At 30.4% G+C, this 13,791-nt stretch overlaps 8 protein-coding genes across 8 annotated transcripts; 4 read left to right on the plus strand and 4 right to left on the minus strand.

Annotated features, from left to right (window-relative positions):
• Window positions 1–1,592: 1,592 nt before the first annotated feature.
• Window positions 1,593–2,039, minus strand: LOC119663361 (histone H2A). The gene has a single exon (XM_038072972.1). It carries the CDS (start codon window positions 1,989–1,991, stop codon window positions 1,617–1,619), a length of 375 nt encoding a protein of 124 aa, XP_037928900.1. The 5' UTR covers window positions 1,992–2,039; the 3' UTR covers window positions 1,593–1,616.
• Window positions 2,040–2,186: 147 nt separating this feature from the next.
• LOC119663360 (histone H2B) lies at window positions 2,187–2,621 on the plus strand. The gene has a single exon (XM_038072971.1). The coding sequence runs from the start codon at window positions 2,202–2,204 to the stop codon at window positions 2,571–2,573; it is 372 nt and encodes a 123-aa protein (XP_037928899.1). The 5' UTR covers window positions 2,187–2,201; the 3' UTR covers window positions 2,574–2,621.
• A 1,109-nt stretch (window positions 2,622–3,730) lies between these two features.
• On the minus strand, window positions 3,731–12,740 carry LOC119663359 (histone H3.v1-like). The gene is made up of 4 exons (XM_038072970.1): window positions 12,268–12,740; window positions 10,252–10,519; window positions 6,456–6,967; window positions 3,731–4,171 (listed from the first exon to the last, which is right to left on the minus strand). The coding sequence occupies exons 1-4, from the start codon at window positions 12,670–12,672 to the stop codon at window positions 3,758–3,760; spliced, it is 1,599 nt and encodes a 532-aa protein (XP_037928898.1). The 5' UTR covers window positions 12,673–12,740; the 3' UTR covers window positions 3,731–3,757.
• LOC119663365 (histone H4) lies at window positions 4,454–4,844 on the plus strand. The gene has a single exon (XM_038072976.1). It carries the CDS (start codon window positions 4,474–4,476, stop codon window positions 4,783–4,785), a length of 312 nt encoding a protein of 103 aa, XP_037928904.1. The 5' UTR covers window positions 4,454–4,473; the 3' UTR covers window positions 4,786–4,844.
• Window positions 6,267–7,008, minus strand: LOC119663362 (histone H1-like). The gene has a single exon (XM_038072973.1). The coding sequence runs from the start codon at window positions 6,960–6,962 to the stop codon at window positions 6,282–6,284; it is 681 nt and encodes a 226-aa protein (XP_037928901.1). The 5' UTR covers window positions 6,963–7,008; the 3' UTR covers window positions 6,267–6,281.
• LOC119663363 (histone H2A) lies at window positions 10,166–10,612 on the minus strand. The gene has a single exon (XM_038072974.1). The coding sequence runs from the start codon at window positions 10,562–10,564 to the stop codon at window positions 10,190–10,192; it is 375 nt and encodes a 124-aa protein (XP_037928902.1). The 5' UTR covers window positions 10,565–10,612; the 3' UTR covers window positions 10,166–10,189.
• Window positions 10,746–11,180, plus strand: LOC119663364 (histone H2B). The gene has a single exon (XM_038072975.1). It carries the CDS (start codon window positions 10,761–10,763, stop codon window positions 11,130–11,132), a length of 372 nt encoding a protein of 123 aa, XP_037928903.1. The 5' UTR covers window positions 10,746–10,760; the 3' UTR covers window positions 11,133–11,180.
• Window positions 12,741–12,937: 197 nt separating the features above from the next.
• LOC119663366 (histone H4) lies at window positions 12,938–13,346 on the plus strand. Its single transcript, XM_038072977.1, has one exon. It carries the CDS (start codon window positions 12,978–12,980, stop codon window positions 13,287–13,289), a length of 312 nt encoding a protein of 103 aa, XP_037928905.1. The 5' UTR covers window positions 12,938–12,977; the 3' UTR covers window positions 13,290–13,346.
• The last annotated feature ends 445 nt before the right edge of the window (window positions 13,347–13,791 follow it).

Consider the following 13,791-nt stretch of genomic DNA (forward strand, 5'->3'; position numbering starts at 1 on the left):
AAAACTTTTAAAAGAAAAATAATTATTTTTTATATGTTTCCTTCTTTATATTATGAATATTAATGTTTTTTAATAATTGTATCACATTTATTTAATAATAAATACAAATATTTGGCACAAAATTATTAGTTTCTTGATTTCAAAAAGGTAATTATGAAACTTTATGCTATTGACCTGGCAACGTTATTTGTTTTGTACATTTTTATTAGTAACAAATATAATATTAATATTATTGTAACTTAGATTATACTACCTGCGAAGATTTATGTATCTATTTACTGATACGCGAATCTATGATAAATATTAAAAAATTCTTAATAATATAAAGGGTTAGGCGATTGAAGTGTTACAAATTACACAGAGATATGTTTGTCAAACTGATATTGCCAACTACGTCAAATTCATATGAATGACAGCTATTTATATTGTTTACAAATTACCACAAGCATTTGCGTCTAAGTTTTATAGAACTAATATTATTCGAAATGGAATTAAAAAATAAGTGTGATTGCATTATATTTGGTTGGAAAATTACAACTAGCTATTGTGCTTGAGCTCAAATATCTCAATGTGAATAAAATGTTTGTGTATCGTACCTTAAATCGTTATAATAGCTCAGGCAGAGTCACCAAATGCTATAGTGGTGGACGAAAAAAAACCAGCAACATTGCCTAAAATGGTTCGGAAAGTGAAGGCTCGACTTAAACGAAATCCACGTCGTAGTACTAATCAAATGGCCAAAGAACCGATAATATCTGAACGAAGCATCTGACGCATTTTCCAAAATAAGCTCAAGGTAAAGCTTTAAAAGTTCCAAGGCACAAGATCTTGCACCAAAGCAACAAAAAGTTAAACTCGAATGAGCAAAGGAGTTGTTACGCTGGGCCAATTTGGAGAGCAAGTTGAGAACTAAAAAATAAGCCAGTTTCGATACGCTGAAGAAAGCTTTTATTCAGGAATAGGCCAAAATACTGGAAGATCACAGCCATAGTCAAGACAAAAGGTGGCCACATCAAGCTAGAGTGAATGGATTGTGAAATTTTAATTATTTTCACAAATTTTTGTAATTTGAATCAATAAAAAAATAATGTGATCGCTTGAATAGGTAACACTTCAATTATCTAACCCTGAATAATAAACTTGCATTCTTAAAAAATAGTGGCACAGCGAACCTGATTTCTAGGAAGTCAATTGGAACGCATACATACTCGTATGTATAAAAACTGGTTGATACCTGCTGCCCAAAAACAAAAAAAAAAATTATTACTATGTAGCAAAACGCAGTGTTAAGTTATACACTAACAATGCTATGTATTTTATCTGTTATGTAGGCTGATTTACAATTTTCGAAGATTTCGATTTCATGAAGGTCTTCCAGGAATGTAACGGAACAGAAGGGCGAGGCAAGAAATGATTGATTGTTAAGTGTTTTAAAGTATGGCTTGTGTAAGTTAGTAGGGTAGGTATGATAGTATGTACAATATTTATATCAATTGATTTAATGAAATACATTTTCTTTAATAAAATAAATTTTGTCGTCCTGAAAAGGACGGATTAATTGATAGTTAATTCTCCACGTATATGTATTCGTATTTTAATAAATAAAATAAAATAATTTAAGCCTTCTTTTCTGTTTTCTTTGGCAAAAGTACAGCCTGAATGTTTGGTAGTACACCACCTTGTGCAATTGTAACACCAGACAATAATTTGTTCAATTCTTCATCATTACGTATGGCCAACTGTAAATGACGAGGAATGATTCTTGTCTTCTTATTATCGCGTGCTGCATTGCCAGCCAATTCAAGAACTTCAGCAGCCAAATATTCCATAACGGCAGCTAAGTAGACTGGAGCACCTGCACCAACGCGTTCAGCATAATTGCCTTTACGCAATAATCGATGAATACGACCAACTGGAAATTGTAATCCAGCACGATTTGATCGTGACTTTGCCTTGCCTTTAACTTTACCACCTTTACCACGACCAGACATAGTTGAGTTGAGTTTCTAGTAGTTGAGATTTATAAAAATTGGATCTATTTTTTTTCAATCCTTTTTTTTAATGATGCCGACAAATTATCTCATATACTTTTTCTAAACGCAATTTAAAATAAAAAATTGCTTTAAACTTTCGTTTGAAAAATGTTTATATAGAAACGGAAATTGCTCCAAATCGACGATTAAAATTTAAAATCAGAAATCATGCCACCAAAAACTAGCGGAAAAGCAGCCAAAAAAGATGGAAAGGCTCAGAAAAATATAACCAAAAACGATAAGAAGAAGAAGCGCAGGAGGAAGGAGAGCTATGCTATCTACATTTATAAAGTGTTAAAGCAGGTCCACCCCGATACTGGTATATCATCGAAAGCCATGAGCATCATGAACAGCTTCGTGAATGACATATTCGAACGTATTGCTGCTGAGGCTTCGCGCTTAGCACACTACAATAAGCGCTCCACCATTACTAGTCGGGAGATTCAAACTGCTGTTCGTCTTTTACTTCCCGGTGAACTGGCTAAGCACGCAGTTAGTGAAGGAACAAAAGCTGTCACTAAGTATACTAGTTCCAAGTAAATTGCGTTATATCAAACAAACACCACTTATTCAAAAGGCCCTTTTCAGGGCCACAAAAATATTCAATTGAGTTGATAATTTATCTATATTATAAATATGTATAGAGCCCTGAAATTATTTACGAAAACTGACAGGCTTATCAACACCGCGTTATTGAATCTCAGAATGGTTACAAGCTCCTCGGGGAGGTATGCAGATCTGATAAAGTTATAAACAATAATCCAGACAAGGCGTAAAGAGGGGTTAAGAAGAAACCTCGTAGTTAATAGAAAGTAAAAGTGCTCAAGTGCACTGACTCAACTAGCCTCAACATAATAATAATATAAATATGATATATATTTTGTTTTTGATATTTCTTTTAAAAGGCTACTGATAGAAGAAAAAAATAAAAAAAAACTTTGACAGTCTCTTCATGAATTATCAGCTATCGTTTGGTTGTTAGTGAATAAATGATTCAATCAACAAATTAATTTCTGTCGGTTTTGAGGATCTTACAGTTTTTTAATCATGGATAATATAACCTGCTAAATAGAGTTAACTCTTGAATTAACGAGTCTTAATCCTTATCATCAGTCTTAGTACTATCATCGCTTTTAAATTGATATATTCTATATTTACATTCGTGCTTTAAATTTGAAAACATAAATATAGTATTTGTTCCTTGTCATTCATTCTATGATACCATACAATTTCATGGGATAGATAAGCTCTTTTACAACTCATTCCTTAAGCGTTCTTTTAGTAAGTTCAAGTCTTACATTATGGCTTCTGATGCTTTCTGCTTACAGCAAAAGAAAAATAAAATATATTGATTCAATTAAATGTTATGACGTGAAACATTCTATGTCTAATGATACACTATATGATACTAATAATAGTATACATATGATGCTAATATTATACATATTAATATATGTTATGCTACTTCTAATAGCAATGTCTATACTACATCTATATGATATAATTTATCATTATCTCTTTTCTTTGAATAAACTTACTATGCAACAATTGCATTTACATTTTGCTTATTTTATTTTCGTAGTCAAAAATAAGCAATTGAAAATAGTTAAGCAATTTCAAACCCTGGATAAGTCATGTCATTTATTTATCTCTTTTCTTTATATAATTTTGGTCCTGAAAAGGACCGATTTTTGTATATTTATAAAATTATATTGCTTCCAATCTTAAGCACGTTCTCCACGAATACGTCTAGCCAATTGAATATCTTTTGGCATAATTGTAACGCGTTTGGCATGAATTGCGCATAAGTTAGTATCTTCAAAAAGACCCACTAAGTATGCTTCGCTAGCTTCTTGAAGAGCCATTACAGCAGAACTCTGGAAACGTAAATCAGTTTTGAAATCTTGTGCAATTTCACGGACCAAACGCTGGAATGGCAATTTGCGAATCAAGAGCTCAGTACTCTTTTGGTAGCGACGAATTTCACGTAAAGCTACAGTTCCTGGACGATAACGATGTGGTTTTTTCACACCTCCAGTAGCTGGTGCACTTTTACGTGCGGCTTTGGTAGCCAATTGTTTTCGTGGTGCCTTACCACCAGTCGATTTACGAGCAGTTTGCTTTGTACGAGCCATAATTTATGAGATATGTTACAATATGGTATTTTAAAAAATAGCGCAATTGAATAGCTCAATTTTCTCATCATACCTGGATGTTCTGTTTCAACTATTCACATGTTTTAACATTCATTGTTTCTCATATTGCTTATTCTTTTTGTTTTGTTTTCTTTTGTTTTGTTTTGTTTTACTCAATCTTTTTCATATCTTTCATAGTGCTTATGTTTTCTATAAATAGTCGTCAATCATCCGTCGTCACTTCATTTATTGTTTGAATTTGAATTCGAACGGTTCTATCATATCTATAAAAATTTAAATACAAAATGACAGGTCGTGGTAAAGGTGGCAAAGGATTAGGAAAAGGTGGTGCTAAGCGTCACCGCAAAGTTCTTCGTGATAACATCCAAGGTATTACGAAACCAGCTATCAGACGTTTAGCTCGCCGAGGCGGAGTTAAGCGTATTTCTGGTTTGATTTATGAAGAAACTCGTGGAGTATTGAAAGTATTTTTGGAAAATGTGATCCGTGATGCTGTTACATACACAGAACATGCCAAAAGGAAGACTGTTACAGCCATGGATGTCGTATATGCTTTAAAGAGACAAGGCCGTACCTTATACGGTTTTGGAGGTTAAGCAAATAATCAATTATTGATTTAATAATGCAATAATATATTGCCCAATGGTCCTTTTCAGGACCCAAATAATCTTACACTTAAAGAGATAAATTTACATATATATGTGTTGGTATTTTTCTAATATTATAAAAAAAATAAAATTTATTATTAGCTTGATCGATTGATGTCTGTCGAGTATAATTGATAATTAAAATGATCAGTTTAACAGAGTCCAAAATATTTATTATTATAATTCTCAATTTCTTTGTTACATTAGCAGTATATATGTGGACTAGCTTCTTACGGGCTTAATTATAATTCTCATTCAATTTTTTTATAGAATAAGATAAATAGAACTGACGTATATAAGTAATTTGCGGACTGTTAGATATTGCAGTTTGAAGTTTCCACACAATGGTGTGAAAATTTTCTCCATTCATTCCTAAGAGGTGGTTTTAGTGAATTCAAATCTCACACTGAATCTGAATCTTAATCTTAATCCAAATCCAAGTGTTCAACAAGCAAAATGATTGCGGGGAAAATGAAAGTGAAAAAAATTCGTATATGAATTAAGTGAATTATGACAATATTATATAAAGAAAAGAAATAAAAGAACTTGTTATTGAAATAAATTAGAATATTTTAAAATTATCTTTAAGTAATTTGCAGCGTCTTGCAAGTGAGTACCGAGTGTGGTGTGTTAGTTATAAATTAACAAGTGTAATTAGAAGCATTATATAATAATAAATAAAATTAGCATAAACCACTATTTTTATTTATTTAAAATAGAATTTAAAAATGAAATTAAGTGAATAAAATATATACAAGTGAGTATTTCATCAAATAAATGACATATTTTGATATATAATATTTTATGGTCATTACTATAATAAATAAATAATTGGATATTAAATATAATAGAATAAGATAAATATTTATTAACTTAAGAATGATGTGAAGTATTGCACATAATGTCTAAATAAGAGAATATAATTTTTTTAAATGCATAAAGAATTTTTGTTTGCTTATTAGAGATTAAATTTATAGCGCATTACAGAATAAAAGAATCTCTTCATATTATTCATGAGGTATTATTAAAAGAAATGATCGTGCACTATGACAAGGTATATTGTGCCCATTACTCGGGTTAGAATGTTTCTCCAAGTCCGTTTTCTTTAATGAAAGACAATATAAAGTCCTAGTCTTGAATATTTATGATCCATGAAATACCCTCCTAGGTGTTTATTCCGTTTGTGCATCAGTGGACACTACCCAAGCACATGGTATACAGTTTCTCTCTTCTCTACAGTATCTGCAGTCTGAGTTGGATTGAATTCCTAACTTCGATAGGTGATTATTCAATCTTTAGTGACCGGTCATTAATAAACGCAATAGGTATACCATATACTAAAACATTTTATAAAATAAATAAATAAATAATGAATCTTCTTTTTACACATATTTTGTAGCCCTAAAAAGGGCTGTTTTGATGAATTTAAAGTTTGATTTTTAAAATTATTTTTTTGCAGCAGTTTTCTTGACTGATGTTTTTTTAACGGCAGTTTTTTTAGGTTTTGCGGCCGCTTTAGCTTTTGTAGAAGTAGACTTTGGTTTAGCTGGCTTAGCCTTAACAGATCCAATCTTTTTAACACTTTTAACTTTAGCTTTTTCAGTTTTTTTCTTTTCAACACTCTTCTTAGCTGCCGCAGATTTCTTAGGTTTTTTCTCTCCAGATACCTTTGCCTTTGACTTTTTAGTACCTGCAGATGATGCAGTAACCTTCTTCTTCGTAACACCTGATGGCACCTTCTTTTTCTTACCCTCGACAGACGATTTAGGAGACTTAGCAGCAGCAGCTGATAATTTAAATGAACCAGATGCACCTTTTCCTTTTGTTTGTATCAATTTGCCATTAGCTACAGCAGTTTTCAAATATTTTTTAATAAATGGAGCCAATTTCTGGGCATCACATTTATATGTGGCACTTATATACTTTTTAATTGCCAACAATGAAGATCCGCTGCGTTCCTTCAAGTTCTTGATAGATGCATCAACCATTTGTTGTGTTGATGGATGAGATGGAGCTGCAGAAGGTTTTTTTACTTTTGTTGCCTTTTTAACAGCAACTTTCTTTTCAGGAACGGCAGTTATCTCCTTTGGAGAATCTGTATTTGCAACGGCAACAGCTTCAGACATATTTGCTTTTTAATATTCCGTAATATTCTTACTTATGAATATTTTTTCGCATTTTTATGGTAGCTTAGCTCACTTTGTACGAAGCGCCGAGAAGAGCGCATTTATAAAAATTTTTCATTAATACATATTTCTACTGAGTTTGAAAAAATTTTTCAACATTTATTATTAATTTTAAATAGACCAAGTAAATTAAACACAATTATTTAAATCAAATTAAGTAAAGAAGATATTGAATATTTTATTACATTCATTTTTATACTAATTATAATTATATAAAATATATAAAAATTGGTTTAAACTTTAAATTTTGTAAATCTATAGTTGAACTTGTTAATAAATTAGAATATTTTAAAGTTATCTTTTGTATAATTTATATATTAAATTATTTATTAAATAGTTTATTCAATTCTCTGTTAAATTATATATATGGTTTTATATATTTCATATATTTATAAATGCAAATTTAATAAAACACGAGATGCATAAAAACGTCAGTTTTAACATTTTGAATGCTTATGTTTTATCCTATTTTGAAATATTAACTCAATTTATATAAAAGTTTAAAATTTTAAAGCACTAATAGAAATAATTATAAATAAATATATTGTATTTTAATTAGAATATAAGATTATCACTTTTAATTATATCAAATAGTGTCTATTTGAGATTAGATATCCATCCATAATGTTAACATGTTACATTGAATTCGTTTACTTTAAAATATGTTTTAAGATTTTCTATACGTATTATTTTTAAAATTTTATTACAAGTTTTAAATAATTTTTAATCATGTGAAAAATTATTATATATAAACGTTATTAATAACATATCAGCAATTAAATTTATAGTTTTCAATATCATTCGAATATAACAACTGTACGTATCCTACTTAATAGAATTCATAAAAAAAAATTATATCTACATACATGATTAAAAATATATAAGAATGAAATCATTTTACTTTTTCTTTTATAATTATAATTTAATCATTTAACTTTGACTATTATAAGTATTTTATTAAATATGTATATTTAAAAAAAATGTTCTTTTTATTACTTTATAATTAAAATAAAATTAAAATTAGATGTGCGTATTCTAACATTTTTATAAGGAGTGATATACGACATAAAATGTTAAAATTTAAGATGAATTTTTTTATAAACTAACATGGATATGGATAACATTTAAATAGATACTGAAGTATATATATAAACTTGCGGCTGCAATCTTCCATAGTCATTCCTAAGAGCTAGTTTTAGTAGGTTCAAGACTCACACAGTGGCTTCGGATGTTTTCCATCTACTGCCATAAATCTTTTATAAAATATAGAATATTTTATAAAACTAATTCAGATACAAATTTTAAAAACTCTACCTTTAAATAATTTATCTATAATAATAAATATTACAATACCAAAATATTGAAATAGTAACTATGATAATAATAGTAAACATTTAGGCCGTGTGCGAGTTCGAGTATATTTAGGGGAAATAGTCAATTATGTCGGTATGGCAGCGATTGTTGGTACATACCAGAATTTCTAATGAGATAAATTAGGTGTTACCATTTTGAAAATTTTATAAGATGTTTAGTAAATAAATAAATAAATTTTAAAACTTTTAAAAGAAAAATAATTATTTTTTATATGTTTCCTTCTTTATATTATGAATATTAATGTTTTTTAATAATTGTATCACATTTATTTAATAATAAATACAAATATTTGGCACAAAATTATTAGTTTCTTGATTTCAAAAAGGTAATTATGAAACTTTATGCTATTGACCTGGCAACGTTATTTGTTTTGTACATTTTTATTAGTAACAAATATAATATTAATATTATTGTAACTTAGATTATACTACCTGCGAAGATTTATGTATCTATTTACTGATACGCGAATCTATGATAAATATTAAAAAATTCTTAATAATATAAAGGGTTAGGCGATTGAAGTGTTACAAATTACACAGAGATATGTTTGTCAAACTGATATTGCCAACTACGTCAAATTCATATGAATGACAGCTATTTATATTGTTTACAAATTACCACAAGCATTTGCGTCTAAGTTTTATAGAACTAATATTATTCGAAATGGAATTAATAAATAAGTGTGATTGCATTATATTTGGTTGGAAAATTACAACTAGCTATTGTGCTTGAGCTCAAATATCTCAATGTGAATAAAATGTTTGTGTATCGTACCTTAAATCGTTATAATAGCTCAGGCAGAGTCACCAAATGCTATAGTGGTGGACGAAAAAAAAACAGCAACATTGCCTAAAATGGTTCGGAAAGTGAAGGCTCGACTTAAACGAAATCCACGTCGTAGTACTAATCAAATGGCCAAAGAACCGATAATATCTGAACGAAGCATCTGACGCATTTTCCAAAATAAGCTCAAGGTAAAGCTTTAAAAGTTCCAAGGCACAAGATCTTGCACCAAAGCAACAAAAAGTTAAACTCGAATGAGCAAAGGAGTTGTTACGCTGGGCCAATTTGGAGAGCAAGTTGAGAACTAAAAAATAAGCCAGTTTCGATACGCTGAAGAAAGCTTTTATTCAGGAATAGGCCAAAATACTGGAAGATCACAGCCATAGTCAAGACAAAAGGTGGCCACATCAAGCTAGAGTGAATGGATTGTGAAATTTTAATTATTTTCACAAATTTTTGTAATTTGAATCAATAAAAAATAATGTGATCGCTTGAATAGGTAACACTTCAATTATCTAACCCTGAATAATAAACTTGCATTCTTAAAAAATAGTGGCACAGCGAACCTGATTTCTAGGAAGTCAATTGGAACGCATACACACTCGTATGTATAAAAACTGGTTGATACCTGCTGCCCAAAAACAAAAAAAAAAATTATTACTATGTAGCAAAACGCAGTGTTAAGTTATACACTAACAATGCTATGTATTTTATCTGTTATGTAGGCTGATTTACAATTTTCGAAGATTTCGATTTCATGAAGGTCTTCCAGGAATGTAACGGAACAGAAGGGCGAGGCAAGAAATGATTGATTGTTAAGTGTTTTAAAGTATGGCTTGTGTAAGTTAGTAGGGTAGGTATGATAGTATGTACAATATTTATATCAATTGATTTAATGAAATACATTTTCTTTAATAAAATAAATTTTGTCGTCCTGAAAAGGACGGATTAATTGATAGTTAATTCTCCACGTATATGTATTCGTATTTTAATAAATAAAATAAAATAATTTAAGCCTTCTTTTCTGTTTTCTTTGGCAAAAGTACAGCCTGAATGTTTGGTAGTACACCACCTTGTGCAATTGTAACACCAGACAATAATTTGTTCAATTCTTCATCATTACGTATGGCCAACTGTAAATGACGAGGAATGATTCTTGTCTTCTTATTATCGCGTGCTGCATTGCCAGCCAATTCAAGAACTTCAGCAGCCAAATATTCCATAACGGCAGCTAAGTAGACTGGAGCACCTGCACCAACGCGTTCAGCATAATTGCCTTTACGCAATAATCGATGAATACGACCAACTGGAAATTGTAATCCAGCACGATTTGATCGTGACTTTGCCTTGCCTTTAACTTTACCACCTTTACCACGACCAGACATAGTTGAGTTGAGTTTCTAGTAGTTGAGATTTATAAAAATTGGATCTATTTTTTTTAATGATGCCGACAAATTATCTCATATACTTTTTCTAAACGCAATTTAAAATAAAAAATTGCTTTAAACTTTCGTTTGAAAAATGTTTATATAGAAACGGAAATTGCTCCAAATCGACGATTAAAATTTAAAATCAGAAATCATGCCACCAAAAACTAGCGGAAAAGCAGCCAAAAAAGATGGAAAGGCTCAGAAAAATATAACCAAAAACGATAAGAAGAAGAAGCGCAGGAGGAAGGAGAGCTATGCTATCTACATTTATAAAGTGTTAAAGCAAGTCCACCCCGATACTGGTATATCATCGAAAGCCATGAGCATCATGAACAGCTTCGTGAATGACATATTCGAACGTATTGCTGCTGAGGCTTCGCGCTTAGCACACTACAATAAGCGCTCCACCATTACTAGTCGGGAGATTCAAACTGCTGTTCGTCTTTTACTTCCCGGTGAACTGGCTAAGCACGCAGTTAGTGAAGGAACAAAAGCTGTCACTAAGTATACTAGTTCCAAGTAAATTGCGTTATATCAAACAAACACCACTTATTCAAAAGGCCCTTTTCAGGGCCACAAAAATATTCAATTGAGTTGATAATTTATCTATATTATAAATATGTATAGATTCCTGAAATTATTTACGAAAACTGACAGGCTTACCAATACCGCGTTATTGAATCTCAGAATGGTTGCAAGCTCCTCGGGGAGGTACGCAGATCTGATAAAGTTATAAACAATAATCCAGACAAGGATTATTGTTAATAGAAAGTAAAAGTGCTCAAGTGCACTGACTCAATTAACCTCAACATAATAATAATATAAATATGATATATATTTTGTTTTTGATATTTCTTTTAAGAGGCTACTGATAGAAGAAAAAAAATAAAAAAAAACTTTGACAGTCTCTTCATGAATTATCAGCTATCGTTTGGTTGTTAGTGAATAAATGATTCAATCAACAAATTAATTTCTGTCAGTTTTGACGATCTTACAGTTTTTTGATCATGGATAATATAACCTGCTAAATAGAGTTAACTCTTGAATTAACGAGTGTTAATCCTTATCATCAGTCTTAGTACTATCATCGCTTTTAAATTGATATATTCTATATTTGCATTCGTGCTTTAAATTTGAAAACATACAATTTCATGGGAGCTCTTTTACAACTCATTCCTTAAACGTTCTTTTAGTAAGTTCAAGTCATTTACATTACATTATGGCTTTTGATGCTTTCTGCTTACAGCAAAAGAAAAATAAAACATATTGATTCAATTAAATGTTATGACGTGAAACATTCTATGTCTAATGATATACTATATGATACTAATAATAGTATACATATGATACATATACATATTAATATATATTATGCTACTTCTAATAGCTATGTCTATACTATATCTATATGATATAATTTATCATTATCTCTTTTCTTTGAATAAACTTACTATTATAATTGTTGCATTTACATTTACATTTACATTTTGCTTATTTTATTTTCATAGTCAAAAATAAGCAATTGAAAATAGTCAAGCAATTTCAAACCCTGGATAAGTCATGTCATTTTTATTTATCTCTTTTCTTTATATAATTTTGGTCCTGAAAAGGACCGATTTTTGTATATTTATAAAATTATATTGCTTCCAATCTTAAGCACGTTCTCCACGAATACGTCTAGCCAATTGAATATCTTTTGGCATAATTGTAACGCGTTTGGCATGAATTGCGCATAAGTTAGTATCTTCAAAAAGACCCACTAAGTATGCTTCGCTAGCTTCTTGAAGAGCCATTACAGCAGAACTCTGGAAACGTAAATCAGTTTTGAAATCTTGTGCAATTTCACGGACCAAACGCTGGAATGGCAATTTGCGAATCAAGAGTTCAGTACTCTTTTGGTAGCGACGAATTTCACGTAAAGCTACAGTTCCTGGACGATAACGATGTGGTTTTTTCACACCTCCAGTAGCTGGTGCACTTTTACGTGCGGCTTTGGTAGCCAATTGTTTTCGTGGTGCCTTACCACCAGTCGATTTACGAGCAGTTTGCTTTGTACGAGCCATAATTTATGAGATATGTTACAATATGGTATTTTAAAAAATAGCGCAATTGAATAGCTCAATTTTCTCATCATACCTGGATGTTCTGTTTCAACTATTCACATGTTTTAACATTCATTGTTTCTCATATTGCTTATTCTTTTTATTTTGTTTTCTTTTGTTTTGTTTTGTTTTACTCAATCTTTTTCATATCTTTCATAGTGCTTATGTTTTCTATAAATAGTCGTCAATCATCCGTCGTCACTTCATTTATTGTTTGAATTTGAATTCGAACGGTTCTACCATATCTATAAAAATTTAAATACAAAATGACAGGTCGTGGTAAAGGTGGCAAAGGATTAGGAAAAGGTGGTGCTAAGCGTCACCGCAAAGTTCTTCGTGATAACATCCAAGGTATTACGAAACCAGCTATCAGACGTTTAGCTCGCCGAGGCGGAGTTAAGCGTATTTCTGGTTTGATTTATGAAGAAACTCGTGGAGTATTGAAAGTATTTTTGGAAAATGTGATCCGTGATGCTGTTACATACACAGAACATGCCAAAAGGAAGACTGTTACAGCCATGGATGTCGTATATGCTTTAAAGAGACAAGGCCGTACCTTATACGGTTTTGGAGGTTAAGCAAATAATCAATTATTGATTTAATAATGCAATAATATATTGCCCAATGGTCCTTTTCAGGACCCAAATAATCTTACACTTAAAGAGATAAATTTACATATATATGTGTTGGTATTTTTCTAAAATTATAAAAAAAATAAAATTTATTATTAGCTTGATCGATTGATGTCTGTCGAGTATAATTGATAATTAAAATGATCAGTTTAACAAAGTACAAAATATTTATTATTATAATTCTCAATTTCTTTGTTACATTAGCAGTATATATGTGGACTAGCTTCTTACGGGCTTAATTATAATTCTCATTCAATTTTTTTATAGAATAAGATAAATAGAACTGACGTATATAAGTAATTTGCGGACTGTTAGATATTGCAGTTTGAAGTTTCCACACAATGGTGTGAAAATTTTCTCCATTCATTCCTAAGAGGTGGTTTTAGTGAATTCAAATCTCACACTGAATCTGACTCTTAATCTTAATCCAAATCCAAGTGTTCAACAA

The sequence above is a fragment of the Teleopsis dalmanni genome, unplaced genomic scaffold, assembly GCF_002237135.1.
Source record: "Teleopsis dalmanni isolate 2A unplaced genomic scaffold, ASM223713v2 unscaffolded_contig_0337, whole genome shotgun sequence".
Taxonomy (NCBI): Eukaryota; Metazoa; Arthropoda; class Insecta; order Diptera; family Diopsidae; genus Teleopsis; species Teleopsis dalmanni.

Bases quoted from the DNA above. Each gene is read 5' to 3' on its own strand.
- LOC119663363 (XM_038072974.1), bottom strand. From the start codon at position 10,564: ATGTCTGGTCGTGGTAAAGGTGGTAAAGTTAAAGGCAAGGCAAAGTCA.
- LOC119663360 (XM_038072971.1), top strand. From the start codon at position 2,202: ATGCCACCAAAAACTAGCGGAAAAGCAGCCAAAAAAGATGGAAAGGCT.
- LOC119663362 (XM_038072973.1), bottom strand. From the start codon at position 6,962: ATGTCTGAAGCTGTTGCCGTTGCAAATACAGATTCTCCAAAGGAGATA.
- LOC119663364 (XM_038072975.1), top strand. From the start codon at position 10,761: ATGCCACCAAAAACTAGCGGAAAAGCAGCCAAAAAAGATGGAAAGGCT.
- LOC119663359 (XM_038072970.1), bottom strand. From the start codon at position 12,672: ATGGCTCGTACAAAGCAAACTGCTCGTAAATCGACTGGTGGTAAGGCA. The intron at 6,968-10,251 runs GTGGTGTACTAC...AATATTAAAAAG, and splicing joins TGGTGTTACAATTGCACAAG to CAAATATGTCTGAAGCTGTT. The intron at 4,172-6,455 runs GTTGAAAAGAAA...CATATCTCATAA, and splicing joins CTGCGGCAGCTAAGAAGAGT to ATTATGGCTCGTACAAAGCA.
- LOC119663365 (XM_038072976.1), top strand. From the start codon at position 4,474: ATGACAGGTCGTGGTAAAGGTGGCAAAGGATTAGGAAAAGGTGGTGCT.
- LOC119663366 (XM_038072977.1), top strand. From the start codon at position 12,978: ATGACAGGTCGTGGTAAAGGTGGCAAAGGATTAGGAAAAGGTGGTGCT.
- LOC119663361 (XM_038072972.1), bottom strand. From the start codon at position 1,991: ATGTCTGGTCGTGGTAAAGGTGGTAAAGTTAAAGGCAAGGCAAAGTCA.